The 20,061-nt window shown below is 37.6% G+C and overlaps 4 protein-coding genes across 4 annotated transcripts; 3 read left to right on the top strand and 1 right to left on the bottom strand.

The window, feature by feature from the left end:
• The first annotated feature begins 313 nt into the window (after window positions 1-313).
• LOC141842716 (dynamin-related protein 5A) lies at window positions 314-10,369 on the top strand. Its single transcript, XM_074730742.1, has 16 exons — window positions 314-524; window positions 1,273-1,336; window positions 1,436-1,540; window positions 1,628-1,729; window positions 3,250-3,300; window positions 3,398-3,459; window positions 3,634-3,724; window positions 4,345-4,409; window positions 5,227-5,421; window positions 5,555-5,674; window positions 6,234-6,304; window positions 7,247-7,472; window positions 7,703-7,753; window positions 8,835-9,063; window positions 9,437-9,576; window positions 10,061-10,369. The coding sequence occupies exons 1-16, from the start codon at window positions 396-398 to the stop codon at window positions 10,187-10,189; spliced, it is 1,830 nt and encodes a 609-aa protein (XP_074586843.1). The 5' UTR covers window positions 314-395; the 3' UTR covers window positions 10,190-10,369.
• Window positions 10,370-10,850: 481 nt separating this feature from the next.
• Window positions 10,851-16,052, bottom strand: LOC141843146 (E3 ubiquitin-protein ligase SINAT5-like). Its single transcript, XM_074731182.1, has 3 exons — window positions 15,747-16,052; window positions 11,929-12,315; window positions 10,851-11,530 (listed from the first exon to the last, which is right to left on the bottom strand). The coding sequence occupies exons 1-3, from the start codon at window positions 15,939-15,941 to the stop codon at window positions 11,168-11,170; spliced, it is 945 nt and encodes a 314-aa protein (XP_074587283.1). The 5' UTR covers window positions 15,942-16,052; the 3' UTR covers window positions 10,851-11,167.
• A 274-nt stretch (window positions 16,053-16,326) lies between these two features.
• On the top strand, window positions 16,327-17,191 carry LOC141843171 (large ribosomal subunit protein bL12c-like). The gene is made up of 2 exons (XM_074731209.1): window positions 16,327-16,998; window positions 17,147-17,191. Exon 1 carries the CDS (start codon window positions 16,403-16,405, stop codon window positions 16,964-16,966), a length of 564 nt encoding a protein of 187 aa, XP_074587310.1. The 5' UTR covers window positions 16,327-16,402; the 3' UTR covers window positions 16,967-16,998; window positions 17,147-17,191.
• Window positions 17,192-18,772: 1,581 nt separating this feature from the next.
• On the top strand, window positions 18,773-19,682 carry LOC141843450 (uncharacterized). Its single transcript, XM_074731509.1, has one exon. The coding sequence runs from the start codon at window positions 18,793-18,795 to the stop codon at window positions 19,627-19,629; it is 837 nt and encodes a 278-aa protein (XP_074587610.1). The 5' UTR covers window positions 18,773-18,792; the 3' UTR covers window positions 19,630-19,682.
• Window positions 19,683-20,061: the final 379 nt, after the last annotated feature.

Here is a 20,061-nt window from a genome sequence, read left to right as displayed (position 1 = left end):
GTATTTACTGGCTACGAATTACTGCAATAAAAAGAACAATTTTTATTGGACAAACAGAAAATGTACGAGTACAATTCGCAGGACTTCTCTGTCGTGTTCGATTTTCCAACAAAGATCAAACAAAGAAAGATTTTTACTTTGTAGAAGAAAAACCACCGACTCAAATGCTCCAGTTGATGGACGGATGTTGGACTTGCAAGCCCAGTAGCCTTTCGAATGGACGGCCCAGATCATCGTAGTCCCACCGCCATCTTTATTCAAGTTCTACTCGTGCACTTGGAACGGAGGTTGCTTCCTTTTACGGCGACGCTGCTGCTTCCAGCATCCACCCGATCGCCGCTTCCTATTATATCTCCCTGATACATTGATCTGAAAAATCTGACCGGGGGAGAGCCATGGATAGCTTGATCTCCCTCGTCAACAAACTCCAGAGAGCTTGCACCGCTCTGGGAGACCACGGGGAGGAGAACGCTCTACCCACCTTGTGGGATTCGCTACCTGCGATCGCCGTCGTTGGTGGACAGGTAATTGGTTTCTTCGTTGATGTTCTGTGCCTGCCTTTGGTTACTGCCTTTTTTCTTTTCTTCTCATCATCCTTTGATTATGGTGTTCTTACCCTAGTTGGGTGTTTCAATTCAACATTGGAGGGTTTAGTTCTTTGGGAGATTTCGTCTTAAGGACAGAGTTTTTTCTGTCATGATCGGTGCTTCTTTTTGTCCTATTCAAAACTTTCTTTTGGTTCCCCCGTTTTCTTGATTGTTGTAATTTGGATTCATGTCAACATGTTTGATACTCACCACTAGTTTCTTTGGTATGCACCGAAGTATCGAATATTGGGTTGCTGCAGATTTTCTCATTTAAACGTCTAGGAAATTACCATTTGCCGCCTCATTCAATCAAGTCAAAGTAATTTGACAATAATTGTGTCCATTTTATCTTTCGAGCGTAAGAAAATGAAATGACAAGATCCTGGCTTATTCAATCTAATTTATTTCTTGTTCCATAGGTAGTTGTGGTGAATTTTACCAGACTCTCTTTTAGCCAAATTAGAATCATATTATAGGATATGTAATAATTTGTTTTTTAAATTGTTTATTCTGCTCCCTTTTGCTATCTTTTCAAACTTAAGAGGATGCTCTTCTTTTGTAATAAACTAGTTAGTCATGTGCATGTTCTCTTTATGATCAAAAGCTATAGTTGTTTGCTCATGCTTTTTCCACATCTAATTGTGTACTTTCCACTCTATATTCATGGCATGGTTCTGTATTTTAGAGCTCTGGCAAATCTTCTGTACTCGAAAGCATAGTTGGGAAGGACTTTCTACCAAGGGGTTCAGGTGACCTCTAAGATGTCCATAATTCTCTTACTAGACATTCTTTTGTCAAGTTTGAGGCGGTGGTCAGTTTTTGATAAGCAACGTCATTACCTTTTGTAGGAATTGTCACTAGACGCCCCCTAGTTCTTCAGCTGCATAAAATTGATGGACAGAGAGAGTATGCTGAATTCATGCACCTTCCAAGAAAGAGGTTCACAGATTTTGGTAATTTTCTTGGCTACTATATTTGTGTTTTAGCCATTTCTATGAACTCATAAGATTGAAATGCTCACCCTGCTTGTTTCAATACAGCCCTTGTTAGGAAGGAGATCCAAGATGAAACAGATAGAGAAACTGGACGTAACAAGCAAATTTCACCTGTTCCAATTCACCTTAGTATTTATTCTCCCAATGGTGAGAAATTGATGGTTTTGTAACATTTTGTAATCATCTTCCATACTAACTTCGAATGCCTGTCCCTACACCAGATGAAAAGGTTAAGGACATGGTTTAAAAAGTGGCTGCCTAGGCATTTGCATTAGGAGAATGAAGCATATATAGCATATGTAGTTCTCTATATGCAGTTGGCTTCAATATGCAGGACCATAAATAAATTAACAATCTTATGGTTTTAGTTATATAGAGTATTTGTGTGTTATCATATTGCATGAAGTAGGTCACTTGATGTCTTTAGCTGTGGATTGTTAGAATTTAATTTTGTTGCAGCAAGCAAGTTTTTTGTATGAATATTAGTAAATACTTTGATGGTAACACAAAAGTTGATGACTTATCCAGGTCACGAAAAACTTGGATCTGGACAATTTTTGGTTGAGTCAAGTAGTAGACCCACATTCACCCAACCATGTATTATGTGCAAGAGAAACATGTACAGTGTTCTTTATAAACCCCTTTATGCCTCTTGTACTTCTTGATGTGGGACTAAACAAAAAGCAATGTAGCGTGCTTTTTAGTTGGCATCTTCTTCTTGAATCCAGTAATACTGTTTGGAGTTAAATTTTGGACAAGAAGCTTATGATCTTTTGAAAGAGTTCTTGATTTGCTTGAACTTGAATAGATATTGGATTGGATAGATAAATGTTGTTGAAGCTACAGAATATGACCACACCCTAAGGTTTTGATGTCTGTCGGCGTTGGCTGCTTCTTTTGTCAGATGTTTGAGCCCCCGGAAAAAGACTGGTTAGACCATCTCCTGGTTCTTTATTCACCCTTGATGAACTTGAAACAACATTGCTTGTGTATAATCCACCATTTAACTTATTTTAAAATATTTTATGTTAATAATTTAATTTTAATTGGCACATCTATCTGCTCATAGACTCACTGTAGGTTGTAAAGAAGTGATGCGATAGAATTGGTATTTTTGGATGCTATAACTATGGCTTCATCTATATATCCAAATTGGATTATCATGTGTCATGTGATGATTTGGAGAAACTGATGCTATAGAGTATGTGTATTTCGGTGCTTCAACTGTATATCCAAGATGATTACTATTGGCCAAGTGAGGGTTTAGAAAAAACTAGGTCAGGAATGCAATATGAGTTACCCCATACCCTCAGTAGTAAGGTGATCTTGCTGACTGTGAATCAAATATTGTTGTGTCTGGGAAACAAGAAAATGATCTTGATACTTAGTTAGTGCAGTGAATGCCTCCTATTATATTTTACTGAAATAAATTATTACCCAGTTGCCCAATTATCTCAGTTCAGGCTTTTGAATTCTTTGAATTTTACTTAGTTTATCACTCATCATCGTGATCTGTTAAAAGGGATGTCTCTGATACATCAATGCATATACAACATTTTGAATTTCTTTCAATATATCTCCTATAAATTTGCCACTCTTTCACCATGTATCCCTGATTTTAGAGTAGAATTTTGCTGCAATAATTCTAATACTCTCATCTCTGGCAGTTGTGAATTTGACATTAATTGATCTTCCTGGACTGACAAAGGTTGCAGTTGGTAATTCACTAGCTATGTTTATTAAATTTTACTACCCTTATGTTGTCATAGATGTATTTAATCGTCTTAAACTTTCTTTACTGTGTGTATATTGTAGAGGGACAACCTGATAGTATCGTAGCTGATATTGAGAATATGGTCCGTTCATATATTGAGAAGGTGATACTTATGAAGCTATATTATGTTATCAGTCTGTTTCTCTATGTATTTTGTTTATTGTTGAATTTCATTATTTTTCATTGCATACTGTGTTCTTTCATTTCTACTACTATGGATATCCTTTGTTGACTTGTCAATGTTCTAATGAATATTTGACTCCTATTTGATGTGCAGCCCAATTGTATAATTCTTGCTATTTCACCAGCCAATCAAGATCTTGCCACATCTGATGCAATTAAGATATCCCGTGAAGTTGATCCTAAGGGTGTGTCTTGCTATTTCTGAAAAAAAAATTATACAAGTGTTGTTTTTGTTCTTTATACATTCAAGAAGTTATTGCCCATTTTTTATTCTAGCAGTAGCACTTTCTACTTCAAGAAAAATGGAGCATCTATTTGAAAGGAGTAAAACATTATAGTGGTTAACAGGAGATCTTGGGAACTTTCACAATAACATTGTCAATGTGCCAGAAAATTTTAATTACATGATCTCTTCTTCTTCTTTTTGTACCTTGCAAGTTATCAAAATTGATATCTTAAGTTCATCTCATCATTTTATTTTAGGTAGTTCTCCTAACTACATCTGGGATTTGAATAATATTTTTTTTATTGGAGTTTAACTATTTGATGTAGTTTTTTAACTCAGGCATTAATAAATAAATCACTTTACCAGATGAATAGTGGGGCTAGTGAAAAAAGATAAAGGAGGTTGTATTGATGGATTGATGGCACCTACTAAAAATGGCACATATGGTTTACATTTTCAAAGAAAAAAATAATGCATTTAGGGAGATTCATGTGTCATATAGGAGATCTATTTATTATATAATCATTCTCTGTTAGTGAATATGTTAAATTTTGACTTTTTTTCCCTTTGTCATTCTAGGTGAGAGAACACTTGGTGTGCTTACTAAGATTGATTTAATGGACAAGGGTACTGATGCTGTTGAAGTAAGCTGATTTCTTTGCAGCTCTTTTTGCAGCATAGCTATTGTAAATTGTTGAATACAAAATAATCTATTATCTACTTAATTCTTTCAGTGAGGCAATTTTCTTTCTATTCTCAGACAATCTAGAGGTTTAGATTTGTTGTGACATTTAGCTTCTTACTTCTGCATTGTATGGCAGAAATAAAGTACTTTCTTCACTTGGAACAAACTCCTCCTGTGTTCACACGTAACTTTGCGTCTACAATGTTTCTTGCGGATGTGCTCGCCTTACTCACAGCATAACCTAGAAAGAACCTATGTGATTACCCTAATTAATTTCCTTGCAGAACATACAAGATGGAGGTTCACAGAGTTATTTGGTTGCCTTATTCATATGCTTTATGACTAGAGGCCATTAGTAGGTATTTAGTTCTCTCGAAGTCCCCTTCAAGCTATATAGTTTCATTGGCAACAGTAAGGTTTCCATACTTATGATGACTAATATCATTACTCCAATGGGCTTGCAGAACTTGGTTGCTTCTAGTATAAGTGTCTTTCCACTTGCTATAATGAATTTATAATTGTACTTGTATCATGCCCATGAGTTTTAAATTTAGTGGGTTTTCTTTCTCTGACAATTTAGATTAGCCATATATTTCGATTTTTCTCCGTGACAGATTGCTGCTATTGCTTTTTTTTTTCTTTGTGATTGAAATTCATACTCCATTTGAATAACACATGTTCATATTTTTTATCGTCATGATTTGGTTGATGCTTAAAACCTCATCGTGTTAATTTTGTGCATTTATATCTTTACTCTGTATGATAAACTCTCTTAGATACTGGAAGGGAAATCATATCGTCTACAATTCCCTTGGATCGGTGTTGTTAATCGTTCTCAAGCTGATATTAACAAGAATGTGGACATGATTGCTGCTAGAAGAAGAGAGAGAGAATATTTTGCAAATTCACCAGAATACAAGCATCTAGCTCACAGGATGGGGTCTGAGCATTTGGGGAAGGTTCTCTCAAAGGTATCAGATTTTTCTGCAAGCATAGTTACTTTGATTGGTATTTTGAAAGAGACACAACGTGAATGGTAACTTTGGATCTTGAATTAACAATTTCTTTTACCAAAATTATGGAAAATCATATTTCTATATGCAGCATTTGGAGCAAGTAATTAAATCTCGAATTCCAGGCATCCAATCTCTTATAAGTAAAACACTTGCTGAACTAGAAGGTGAATTAACTCGTCTAGGAAAACCAGTTGCTGCAGATGCTGGCGTAAGTTTCATTTACTCTCTTTATGATTGATATTCCAATCTTCATTGGTAGATTGTAGAGTTAATGGGGAGTGGTTTTAATCTGTTCTTCAACTTGAGTCTTGAGATATCTAAGGGTCTGATCCTTTTAACATGTTCAAATTTCTTAAACGTAGTTATTTGTTTCTCTTCTGTTGCACGTATCAACTGAAGCTGACAATACTATTTTTTTTGTGCCTAGCTCATTGAGATGTAGATGAATGTTGACACATTAATACTCTTTTTTTCTTTTTGTCAAGTTTCTTATACAATTTGTGCCTCTAACTGGTCAGTATGTTTTGGTATTGATACTTTGGTTATCATGGTTTGTTGAGATTAATTACTTGTTACGTGATAATTACCAGCTTTAATGGATATAATGTTCTGTCTTTCTCTAGTGCAAATTTTCTATAGTATTTTCTATATTCATCCCATAAATCAGGAGTTAATCATGGAAGCTATCCATCTATTAGCTCTCTTTCTTCGATATGTGCATCTAATTTGCTGCAAGGTTCTGAGAATTATTTTGCTGTTATGTTCAGGGTAAGTTGTATGCAATAATGGAAATTTGCAGAATCTTTGATCAAATTTACAAGGAACACCTTGATGGCGTGTATGTATTCGTACCACACTGTTTTTCAAGAACTAATTATTTTGTAGCATATTCACTTTTGAATTTTTTACAAACAGCTTCACTCATGCTTCTTTTGAATGAAGATGCTTGTACATGCATCCACATAATCTGAATTGATATGTAACTTACAGATGTCACAACTTATTGGCAATTGATTGAGATTCCAACTTGTCTATGTCTCAAGTACAATTTTTCTTCTGAATTATTTTTTTCAAGATGTTTTGGTGGCACTGAAGAATGATTAGATATCAATGCAGTTATGCAGATATTGCAGAATGTTGCCATTTGTTCAATCAACCAGAATCGTGGAAGTGCTTTAGTTCAGTGTTGAGGAGCTTGGGGTCCATTGTTGGGTGAATAATGTAGATCAAAGGAATATATTGAGAGCACTCTAGTCCAAGCATGTTTATAGAGTACATGTGATGTCTGTAGATTATGCTTCTATATTTTATGATACCAAGTCATTGCACTGTGGAGCTATATCAGTAACATGTGGCAACAATGGTTTGGTTACCAACATGGTTAGGATAGGAACTTGATCCACAGAACTATAACTGTGACAACTTGCAACATCATGGAGAATGGTAGTAGCATTCCATGAAATTGTATCCGTAATAAGTTACATAGTTGTAGTGGTAACATTATCCCTGGACAAAATTATCGCTGTCGAACTTATAGCAATGTTACAAAGATATGTTTTCTTTGGTATTTTAACCTAAGAATGAATTTAGTTTGATCACTGGTAGTTGCTCTGCATTATACTAGTCTCTTTATCTCTGAATGGCAAGATGTTATAGTTTTATTCATAAAGTCATCGACTCAAGTGTTTACCACCTTGTTCAGATTTATAGTTACCTTTAATGTGCATTATTTATGCTATCATATACTTTCCATTAACATAGAATGTGTTACCAACTGCAGGCGACCTGGTGGTGAAAAAATTTATAATGTTTTTGATGCACAGCTCCCTGCGGCTCTTAAGAGATTACAATTTGACAAGCAACTCTCAATGGCTAATGTCAAGAAACTTATCACTGAAGCTGATGGTTATCAACCTCACTTGATAGCTCCTGAGCAAGGATACCGACGCCTCATTGAATCTTCATTGGTTTCTATAAGAGGTCCTGCTGAGGCAGCTGTTGACGCGGTATCAATTTCTCTTTACATTGAACTAATGTTTTGGCTCTTCGAATCCGGGAATACACTTTTCTTCTAATTGCCCTGTTGTTTACTCCCATTGTAGTTGGATGTTGCTACATACATGTTTTTATTTCATTTACCTGCACTTGGTGTTAGATCTGTTAACTTCTAGTATATCTCCTATTTCTTGAATTTGTGATGCAAATGGCTTCTAATTCTCCTGCAATATGTTTGCAGGTTCATGCTTTACTGAAGGAGCTAGTTCATAAAGCTGTTAGTGAGACTCCAGTAGGTTTTAGTTGCCTTGCTGTTTACTTTATATTCTCATCATGCCTTTTCTTTATTTGCTTCAAAATAATTCACTAAGAAAATGTAATTAAAGAAATGCATTGCATATGTTGATCCTTTTATTTGTTATAGTTGGAATTAATTAAAGTCTGGTATCTTTCCTCTCTCTCTCTTCTTCAGTTGTTAGTCATTTGTTAGTTTTGTATTAGTCATGCATTAATCATGTGTTAGCTTGTTATTCGCTAGTAAGAACCTGAAAACTCAAGTTTTTCTAGTTCTTTGTTAAAAATTTCAAGTCTACCTGACTATTTGTTTAGTTTCTCTGGGAGCCGTAATCTTTTTCCATGTCTCTGCATATTTTGATGTTTTTCAGAGACATACCTGAAATGTGCCTAGTATTCCAGTTGCACTGAATTAATAGTTGTGTAGGGTCATTATTCTGCAATGCAGATTAGTAGTAGCCTTGTATTGTGACCAAATATGCTATGGTCTATTGCTTGACAAGCAGGTTGGTTTGCATGGTCATGATTATGAAAGAAGCTGAAGTATGACATGAATCACTTACAATTGTCCAAAATTCCTTTAGGAATATGGTTTTCCAATATTTTAGAATCTGGAAAAGAAATAAAGGATCAGTCAAAAGAAAAAAAATTCTGTTACTTTTATATGCAATTTGTTGTGACAAGGGACAAATTCCAGAATTTGATTATGCTGTGAGGCTGTGACACATTCATGATAGCTTAGGTCCAGTGAAACGTCTTATAGATATATTCTCAATTATATTTTGTTTCTCTTATCCAATGCTTCACTTAAAATTAATCAAGTAGTCAAGTTAAAAATTTAGCATCAGATAGTTTGAAACTTTCAAATCCATAGTTTTAGAAGTACAAAAAGTGTTGTGCATTAATTAATTCTTAATAACTTTTCAACGTATAAAATTGTTACGAAATCATGCTAATTGCATGAAATTTTATTTCACTGCTCATAGTCAAGAATTTTGTCATTTCGTTGACCATACTTTTGTTTTCAGATTTCATTAAAAGCACAAAATTGATTAATCCTTCATGATCTATTTTGGTAGGAGCTCAAACAATATCCTACGCTGAGAATAGAAGTTGGGAATGCAGCTTTTGAATCATTGGAGAGAATGAGGGAAGAAAGCAGAAAAGCAACTCTTAAGCTAGTGGATATGGAGTGCAGTTATCTCACAGTAGATTTCTTCCGAAAGCTTCCTCAAGATGTTGAGAAAGGCGGAAATCCAACACTTTCTATTTTTGATAGATACAATGATTCGTACCTAAGACGTATAGGTGAGTTAGGATTCTGAATTTGTTAAACCATATGGATTAAATCATAAAATAAAAATATTTCTTCCTTTATATATTCTAGATCTGATTTGTTTTGGTTTGAAAATATAGGAAGATATGGGATCAACATTCTATCTGTATGATGTCTTCTATACAAGTATTCTATGTTTGTATAGATCTAGGTGTCTGAGTTTCACAGCTCATTTCCTGAAATTTTAATTTGTGATCAATTGAGGTGTAGGTATCCAACTCGTAGTATCAATGTTAGTTTTAGATGTCTGACATGGGTAAATTAGGGGAAGAAGTGTCCTGAGTGTTATAATGATGTTCACTATTCAATTATATGCTCGATGTCATTTATATTGGTGTTTGACAGGAACTACTGTTCTGGCATATGTCAACATGGTGTGTGCAAGCTTGCGAAACTCTATTCCTAAGTCTATTGTTTACTGTCAAGTGCGGGAGGCAAAGCGCTCCTTGCTTGATCATTTTTTTACAGAGTTGGGCAAAAAGGAGGTAAGATTGTGAAGTACTTATCATTTTGACCTTTTATAATAACTAGATACTGATGTTAGGCAATTGTCTACATGCCTGTTCTTCTGATACATCCTTTCTCTTAGAAGTAGAATATGTCACCTAATATTTGATGTCTCTAAATGAATTTCAAACTATCTTCTGTATTTCCCTATTTTCAGCTGTCATCATGTTTTACTCCGATTACAAAGAAGTTTATACATATGAGTTGCAACTGTGTGTTTGTAAAGCAGATGTAAACTTTTTGATTCATTTTGGAGTGGAGCTATCCTTATCATTTAGTGCATATTGATCTTGATTTCAATTTTTACTCTATTAGCCCCATTATGTTTTCCTTTTTTCTGTTTACTCTATTTGCTTCCATGTGTTTAACTTTCTTACCTCTCTAATCCTGTCTTGCACTTTTTTTTATATATTTCTTGCTCAGCATGTCATTTTACGTTTAGTGGGAACTTGTGTTATGCAGTCTAAGCAGTTGGGATCATTATTGGATGAAGATCCAGCAATTATGGAGCGTCGAGCTGCCCTTGCAAAAAGAGTGGAACTCTACAGAAGCGCCCAAGCTGAGATCGATGCAGTGGCATGGGCAAAGTAGGCAGGCACCAGCTGGATGAACTATAAATTTTTCTCTCATTCATTTTTTTACTGGGAAAATATAGTTAGTTTGATGCACAGGCTGATCTGCTGCCTGTTGGGTTGATTATTGTATTGATAAAAAAGTGTCTTTTAGCTAACACAATCTTCTTCAGTTGCAAATCATATCGACCAACGATAATGATGTTCAACAAGTTTCCGAACGTTCACAGAAATAAGCAAAGCTGTGACGGAAAACAAGAAACTATGCTACCTCCAGACCTTCATCCAGTGCTTACAATTTAAATGCACCTGCAAGTTAGGATAAAGCAAACAGAGAGATTTGGAATGGCGTACAATAATTAATCAATCATCAGGGAACTTTCTCCAAGAAAATATTTGGGGAATCTAATAGATACAACTTTAATAATTTCTCCAAGAAAGTTGTAATCCAGTAGAGATGCATTCAAGCAGAAACCGAGTTTTAATATAATTTCTTTTACAGAGAAGATGGTTGCTTTTCCTCAACAACAAAAAAAATAGAAAACAATTAACTATTAACGTAACAACTAACATCATCCAATAGGTCACTTACCTTCATTAAAATCTTTTGTAAAACTACTTGTGATTAGTAAACCTTTAGTAAAACAGGAAAAGGGACAACAAGCATATGCAAGCAACTAGACATGGCAACTCAGCAATGCAATAAAAGAATATCACAAAGTGTAGGTCACTTTTACTCCGTGTTTTACAATTCCTTCTTTAAATTCACGTTGATCTCCTGGATAAAATAATTTGACTTTTAACTGTGGCCACTTTTCCGACTTGGCAAAATCTGACATGCTTGGCAAATTAACTTGACTCCTCAAATACATCTTGGATGACACTTGCTTCTTAAAAACACAGTTAGACGTTCAAATACACTAGGGCGAAAGAATTTTAGGAACGACTTTCATCATGAGGTATGATAGTATCCAGAATAGATTGAATCAGCTCAAAGTCAGCTGCAGATGCTTGGCATGCAAACTCCAGCATCATTGTTCTGTTGCTCCTTCCATATCCGGCCAGTGACCCTCAGTTTCAATTCTTTCCTATCACCGCCAGAAAAGAAGAGAGCCATGTTTCTCTGAATGATAAGGCCGTCATGACTGTCCCGGACTTTGCGGTGACTATCACGAATACTTCGAGGTGTACCTTCCCATATTAGCTTCCTTCCATTGGCCCCAACCTCAACACTATAGCTGAAATTTCGTGCTTCATTCTCATCTCCCATGAAACGCAGAAATGCCATATACACAGGAGCCATTCCTAGCTGGAAGGCCTCAAAGTGCAAGCAGAAGTAATGACCAAAACAGTTAAATACCTGAATAAGGACAAAAGAAGAAAAAAAAAGTTTAGCAAGGTGACCCATAAAAGTGGCAAATAACTATGAGACAACTTAGGTAAAACCCAATAATTTTTCTCATAATTGATCTATTCATCTCAAAAGACTGAAATGACAACTCTAATATGGTTTAGGACGACAAGAAATTACATTCTTCAATTGTCATGTTGGCAACTGTAATTTTTTGTTTCAACTATATATTGCTGATAGTGAATTTAACTTGTAGCATAATTGAGACTACGTTGGAGTATATAAGCACCACATTTCACATTTACACAGTTAGTCCGTTGGATTAATTTAAACAGACTTTTAGAATCACAAAAATCACTAAAAAAAACATGAAGTCTATTTAGTAGCACAGGAGTGAGTAGGCTTACAGTCAGCATCCATGTAGCATTTTCAACCTCTCTAGGGTTAGATTTGACATATCGATGATTAAATGTGCACCCACTGTGCATGTCTACCTTGTGGTCATCTCTTAAATGTGTAACCAGAAAAGGGATATCCCCCACGACTGAGCATTCAGATCCAGCATACGGGCAATTGTAAGGCCTATAGCTGCACTGGGCTTCATGCTTCAATTTGCTGTAGTATGGAAAGATTTCTGGACAACCAAGTGAATTATATTTGCAAGGAAGTTCAAGTGACTCAGCTACTTTTTCCAACGCTAAACACCTAATGTCTCCAAGCTCCTGTCGACAAGTAGGGCATCGGTTGTGCACCCTTGCTTTGCATGTGGAACAAATTGTATGCCCATTTTGACACTGAAAAAGTAAACTGATGAGACTGGAGAAACAATTTTAGCATGAACGCAAAGAACCAAGTGCATGCTCATGGAAAAAATAAGAATACTGAATTAGCAAATAAACTTTACTCAAAACATATTCAATCTGCAAACCAGTCAATTGGTCAGAAATAAAAATAACTACCAACCAAAATTACCATTAAAAAAAATACCATAATGCTATGTAGGTTCGCCTAAGTAGTATAAGTTGATTGTTAATAAACTATATGCATATAAATTGGGTGTATATTCTAATATCTAAGATTGTTGAAGCTAGTGGACCTGTCCAACTAGAGATATGTTACTTACTTTCACTCTGACTTAAAATCTTTTCCTGTCACAAGATGCAATATCCAAAGATGAGAATTTGTTAGAGGATTTCGGAGCATGAATGATGCACCACAGATTGCATGCATTATGAGTTGTTTGTTCAAACTGAATTTTCTAGTCACCATGCTCAGTCTATTATGAAAGAGTGCAAGTTATATCCTAAATGCTGCCAAAATGAGCGCAGAGAGTTGCATATTAGCAAAATGATTCAGCTCCAGTAGATTCTAGGTGATTTAAATTTGGTTTTATTTCAAAAAAGAAAAGCATTTTATCATTCATAGAGCTTGATGAAAGTATACTTAGCAATAGTTTTTATTATAATATAACATATTATAATATAAAGAATGAATTAATAATTTTGATAATATAATTATAATGTATATACAATACAAATTATATGTTCACATCTCAACTTTTTATTTTTTTTGTTAATATGTTTACATTTATTAATATTCTGAAATTTAGATGACTTGATAAGATTATTGTATCATCTTTTACTTAGCCTACAGAATTTTACTCTCAAGATCCAAAAAGAAAAGTTTTACCCTATAATCCTATACTTGTCAATAACTAGTAAAATATTAACTTATTGCCCAAATGTTATTAGTTTTATATGATATAGTGATTCTAGGTCTATTATTTGCCTACAGTAATAACTAAATCTTTTAATGTTATTAGTTTTAATATAATTATTTAATTAATTTTGATATATATTTTAGTGACTAAATGTTTTAATCTCTTTAATTATTAAAATAATTAACAAATTAAAGATATGATTTATTCTTTTAAGACGATGTTGATTATCATCTTATATTTTGATGTTATTATTTATCAATAGAAATTTAATTATTTTATAAACAATGTAACTGCTCACTATCCAAATATATATTACCTCATTTCTGAAATGCTACATCAATTTTTTTAATAATTTAAAAAATTCCTTTGAGAAAGCAACTTTCCTATTGTAAGCCATCATTGTCATTGGAAGATTGGTTTAGGAAATGGATGCAGGGGAAAGAAACAACAGGAAAACACTAGGCAGTGTTTCATTTGAGAGGAAAAGAGAGGAGGGCAAAGAAAGTAAAGAAAAGAAAAGGGAAAAGTAACTTCATTGCTAGAGGGAAGGAAGAGGGGAGAACAAAGATATCTTTTCCTTTAATTTTGTTCTACTCAAATAGGGAGGACATAAATGTTGCAACCTTCCAACTCTTTACTTCCGTCTTTTGTATTTTTGAAGCAACTTTCCTATTGTAAGCCATGATTGTCATTGGAAAATTGGTTTAGGAAAGTGATGCAGGGGAAAGAAACAACAGGAAAACACTACAAACCCATCTTTGGCAGTGGTTCATTTGAAAGGAAAAGAGAGGAGAGCGAAGAAAGTAAAGAAAAGAAAAGGGAAAAGTAACTTCATTGCTAGAGGGAAGGAAGAAGGGAGGACAAAGATATCTTTTCCTTTGATTTGGACCATTTGGTTCTACTCAAATAGGGAGGAGAATCATAAATGTTGCAACCTTCCAATTCTTTACTTCCATCTTTTGTATTTTTGAAGCGGCCTCCAAGCCCTTGCACATGGAGCAGGATATGGAGGAGATCCTGCACATGCCGGATAAGGTCTAAGGCATGGGGATAGTACTCTCACACACCCAAGGCATAGCTATAGACCATAGAGGCGAAGGAGATCTAGCAGTCCTAAGAGAGGTGGTGACTGTGTCTGGTGATTCACTAGCGAGAAATGTTTCAAGGAAGATGGGGGCATTTTTATCTTTTTTGCTTGCTTGCCTGTTTTCCCTTCAAGGAAACAACTCGATTTTCTTTTCTCTTTTCTTCATTTTCTGCTCCTACATTTCTTCCCTCATCTCCCATTTGTGATTTCTCCAAGGAAACTCAACCTTAGGTAACGCTGAAACTCACCCTTAGGCATTGCTTGCCAGCACCCAGGAAAACGCTTAGGTTATTGATACCTACTGATAGCACTAAAAAATTGCTCTTGTTTCAAAATATTTTTAAAATAAGATTTATTTTGTAGATGAAGATCTGCTACTTACACTCTGAGCAATATTTTATTGAGCAAACAAATAAAAATGCAGTCAATCCTATTGAACTGAAATTATTGATGCTCCTTTTTTTTTTTTTTTGCTTTTGGCAAAGAGATGTAGATTAAGCCTCAATGAATTGGAAAAGCAACATAATGTCACACAAAGTTATCTCTTATTATTACTTATTATTATAACAAGAACGGTCATAATTGCAACATGGTATATAACTCCATTGGGCCCAGAAACTATGAATTAAGATATCTTTACAAATAAAAATTAAAAAATAATCAAGTAATAGATACTGTGCAACCTATGCAAAAACAAAGAAAGAGAGAAAGAAAGAAATATGCATGCCATTACTGAAAATTTAATATTGGGATCCCAGTTAAACTATCCACGCAACAAGAAATAATGGATTCATTTACAAGAAACAAAATATCATTGTGCCTTCTTTCATCTGTAAGTAAATTTAGAATTGTAAAGGAGCAGAGGAATCATGATACCAGGTTATGTGACGTGGATTATTTGTTTTGATATTGTTTGAACTTAGCCAAGGTCTAAAGGCTAAGGCAAGACTAGCTATCAATAAAAAGTATAAATCATAATTTCTTATCAGTTGAAATCCAAGCAACCAATCAAAATCATGATGTGTGACGATGATTATGCACAATTTGTACATGAACGAAAGACCATAAAGAATTAGAAGTCAGTTACGAATAAAGAAGCATAGTTCTAGAGCAAAGAGAACCGAAACTGGACAATGAAATCTTACAAGCACACAGCGACTTCTTATTACCATCGGCTCATAATTGAGCAACCAATTCCATCATATAATTAATTTTTCTAGCACCCGCCCTCGAAATGCGAAACGAAGCACAAAATGTTAAAAACAAAAAAATGCGCATAGAAGGTGCTATCTTTACCCTAGTTATCCCATAAAAAATAGAAGAAAAACATAAACAAAGATCCAAATATAATCGAAGAAAAAAACCTAAAAAGCGTGTCATCGCCAATAAACTATACCTAATAAAGGGCAAGAATCGACCTGGTGGATTGGGGGATACATGGAGTTCGTGCAGACAGGGCACTCAAGAAGCTCGTGGACGCTGGTCGCCGCGGGCATCCCAGCGGGGGTAGCGGCGCCGGCGTGGATCTTTGAGGAAGCGGGGTGGCGAGGGGAGGTCTCATCCTCGTCCATTCCGTCGATCGACGAGACGCATTCCACGCTATCCGACTCCATTGCGCTCGACGGCGGCGAGGGGATTCGGGCCCCTCCCTCCCTCTCCCCTCCCCTCTTCTTCTCTGCTAGGGAACAGAAGAAACCGAAGCCAAAGAAACAGGAGCGACCGAGACAGAGAGGCACGGAGGCGAGAGAAAGAGAGGGCGACCCCACCCTTTTCCAACTCTCTGAGTGGTCAGCATTACCGTGCGGCGTCTGGATTACCGTTTTATTCTCGGAACAAAACATATCGATCACCCATTTTATACCAGCCGTGTGATTGGATAACAGGATTGGGCCCGACAATTTCTACCCAATCCGCCAACCCGGTCAATTTAACCAAATCGGACCCAAACTGAGCCGATCAGCAATTGGACCGGAAGCTTATCCTGATTTCGCCACTCCGTGCCTGTCTATTTGCAGTTCCTGCCTTATCCCCTCTTCCATCCTCATCCCTCTCCCGGTCGCCGGAGGAGCAACAGATGGCGGCCGCGCTCACCTCCGCTCTCTCCCTCGTTGCCTGCTACTCCGCCCCTTCCTCCTCCTCGCCCGAATCCCCTTCCAAGGTCCTAAAGTTCGCTGCCCAGCCCTTCCCCCGTCGCCGCTGCCGCGGCGCCACCTTCGTCCGCCCGCCTGCCGCGGTCTCTCCAAAGATCGAAGAGATCGGCACCATCATCTCCAACCTCACACTGGAGGAAGCCCGCAGCCTCGTCGACCACCTCCAGGACCGTCTCGGCGTCTCTGCCGCCGCCTTCGCGCCCGCCGCTATCGCCGTTGCTCCCGGAGCCGCCGCTGACGCGGCCGCCGGAGGAGAGGCGGCGGTAGAGGAAAAGACCGAGTTCGATGTGGTGATCGAGGAGGTCCCGAGCAACGCCAGGATCGCCACCATCAAGGTGGTTCGGGCGCTGACGAACCTGCCCCTCAAGGAGGCCAAGGACTTGATCGAGGGGCTTCCGAAGAAGTTCAAGGAGGGCGCAGCAAAGGAGGAGGCAGAAGAGGCCAAGAAGCAGCTCGAGGAAGTTGGGGCAAAGGTCTCGATCGTATGAGTTCGGAGGAATCAAAGCGAACAAGTTTCATGGTTAGATTTGCAAATTTACGCTTTTCCGATCCTCTTTTTTCTTTGTTCGAATTTTCATTTAAATTAACCTGGCTATCAATCCGTGAACTCTGTCTTGGTGAATTATTGGCCACATTCTTGTGTTTATCCCTTCGGAATTCGTGTGTAGGCTACAATTTTCAGAGCTAAAAGAAGGTCAAACCTGGTGTATCAACCTGAGAGCTCGATAAGGGTGCCCGGGAATTTTCCAATGATCTTGGGAGTTCTGCAAAATTATGATTTCAAGTTCCCCAATATTCTAGCTTTCTTTGTGATGCTCTTATTGTTTTACGTCCTCCTATTTATTGTTTATAATATTTGTGGGAAATTTATTTTGCATCCGACATTAAAGCCATTCGATAAGCTCACCTGTTGATATACTTATAATACCAGTAGATTTTTGATGAACTAAAGAGAACTAAAGACTTTCATGGTTTATCCATGGGCAATCGGATGAGTCTCAGAAAATGTTCAGATTTATCTAAATGAAGCAGGATGAATTCAAATGAAGTTGGATTTGCTCCACATTAAATCGAAATATTCATAGGGGACTAATTTGATCTTCGGAGTACCAGATGTATTTTGACTCCTAACCTTATGTTAATCTCCATCAGTCGACTTGTTCTCCTCTATATTGTCCTGAGTTAGAATCTCGACTTGCTCTCCTCTACATTTTTATCCATAGAATGGTGCAAGGTAGGAGGTGACTGTGACAAGGGATCCGCAACAAAGGTCAACGGTTATGGAAGTTAGTTGGATTTTCTTCTAAATGGGGAACGCAATCAATATGTAAAGGACGCGTTAGTTTCTTGCATACAAAGAGTCATAACTGTCGAAGTGTCGTACATCTGAAGAGTCTTAGCCATCGAAATTAACTGTACATCTGAAGAGTTTATCTTTTTTTTTTTATCGACATACGAGGAGTCACAACTGTTAGAAATTAACTCATCATAAGTCGACTCAATTTAAAAGATAGCAGCTGATTCAGCAAAGAAGATATCAGAAATAACTTCTCGATTTAAAAGACAGTAGCTGATTCAGCAAAGAAGATATCAGAAATAACTTCTCAAGGAGCTGACCCACCCTTGATAGGAAGAACTCTCATTTGAATCTATTTTTATTAATTAAGAGTGATTGCAGTTCAGTATATTTTTTTTAAATAAAAAAATGAAGACGAACAGTCTGGGGACATTAAAATACAAGAGAAAGAATAATAATAATAATATATAAAAAGAACAACGTGAAAATAAGACAAATACAAAATTCAAGGTGACTAACGAGCTGTAGCGAATCATACGAATGCCCACTCCATTACGCCGCTTCATTGATCCGCGCGCAGATATGTTCATTAATTTCAAATATTGTATTTGCACATGCATTCCTTTAATTTGTTACAAAGATTCCAAGTCAATTATTTCTAGAGCAAAGGATATGTCTCCAACTAACGACTAGGAAAATAACTTCTAGAACATAATTTTTTTATCCAAAGAAAATAAAATTTAATTCTCCAGATGATAAGCTTAGAGAAAATGGCTTCCAGTCCAGCAGCCGTTGGACGTCCTCCATTACCAAACTGAAGGGGCCCAAACTAGCACTAAAGCTACTACATTACCTACCCACTAGACACCCTTCCCTTCCCTTTCCTTTATTAACGACGCCCAACTCTGTTCTGGCCTTCGTTCTGTTCTCTGCCGCTTTTGCACAAACAGATAGCAGACAAACAAACAGACGATGCGACGAGAAGAAAGAAGAAGAAGAAGAACTGCAGTTGCAGCCATGGAAGAAGAGGAGGAAAACGAACCTTTCTTCTTGGCTTCGCCCAGCTTCCGGGCGCCCTTCCCTGCCCTGTACGAGTCGTCGCCGGCGGCCGACGACGGTGGATCGGACTTCGTCTTCGACGACGACTTCGAGTTCGTGGCCAAGGACCCGGAGACCCGCACGGGCCTCACCGCCGAGGAGATTTTCTCCACCCGCCAGATTTGCCCCGTCTACCCCGTCTTCGGCCGTGTCCTCCCCCTCGCCGCAGAGAAACCCTGTGAATCGCCGGTGGATGAGGAAACCGAAGCGGGCCAAGGAACTCTTCTGCAGCTCTTGATGGAGGACCGGGCGGAGAATCCCGGCCCCACGTTGTCGTCGTCGTCGTCTTCCGCTTCTTCGGGGACGGATGAGCTGGAGGGGATCCCGCCTGCGAGCTACTGTGTGTGGACCCCGAGCCCGTCGGCGTCTCCATCGCCGACGCGCTGCAAGAAAAGCGGCTCCACGGGGTCGTCACTGAGGTGGCGGCTGCGGGATCTGGTGGTCGGACGGAGCCAGAGCGACGGGAAGGAGAAGTTTGTGTTCCTCGCCGCGGAGGAAAAGAAGGGCAAGGAAAGCCCTAGCCGCGAGACCAAGCGCGGCGATTCGGCGAACAAGAAGGAGAGAGCCGATGCGGGAGCGAAAGTTGTAAAGGCAGCGGCGGGGATGGACCTCGTCACAGCTCATCGGGTTTTTTACGGGAAAGGACTGCCGGCAGAGGGCGGCGCCGGCCGGCGATCGTTCCTTCCATACAAGCGGGATTTGCTCGGCTTCTTCGCGAGCGTTAACGGTATAACCCGGACGCACCACCCGTTTTAATTCTTCAGTTTTTCGGTTAATTATTTTTCTAATTTTATTCGGTAAAAAAAATAAAGGAAAATAATTAAGCAAAACGAGGATTGTTTGTTTGATATTATTATTATTATTTGAAATATCAAATCATCAGTGCCCTTCCTTTACTCTTCACACGCGAGTTGCGTAGGTATATTCAATAGATGGACAACGCACGTGATTTGAGGCCCATACGCCACATTCAGTTGGCACTTATGACGTGGATTCACGTGATTTGAGGCCCAATTTATTTGAATTAATTTAGACATTATTTACATCTGTTACATGCGGTTTAACTTGTTTATTAGGAGTGGAATTTCATTGAAGTTGATGAGGTACTAAATATATTATTTTCTTCAAGGTAGGTGATATCTCCAATGATTATAAGAGAAAGTTAATGTTAAAAGAGAGATTAAGTAA

This window comes from Curcuma longa, chromosome 12 (assembly GCF_044706935.1).
Source record: "Curcuma longa cultivar G26 ecotype Majalengka, Jawa Barat chromosome 12, ITB_CL_G26_1.1, whole genome shotgun sequence".
In the NCBI taxonomy this organism is placed as follows: domain Eukaryota; kingdom Viridiplantae; phylum Streptophyta; class Magnoliopsida; order Zingiberales; family Zingiberaceae; genus Curcuma; species Curcuma longa.
This window is presented reverse-complemented; position numbering and strand designations above follow the sequence as displayed.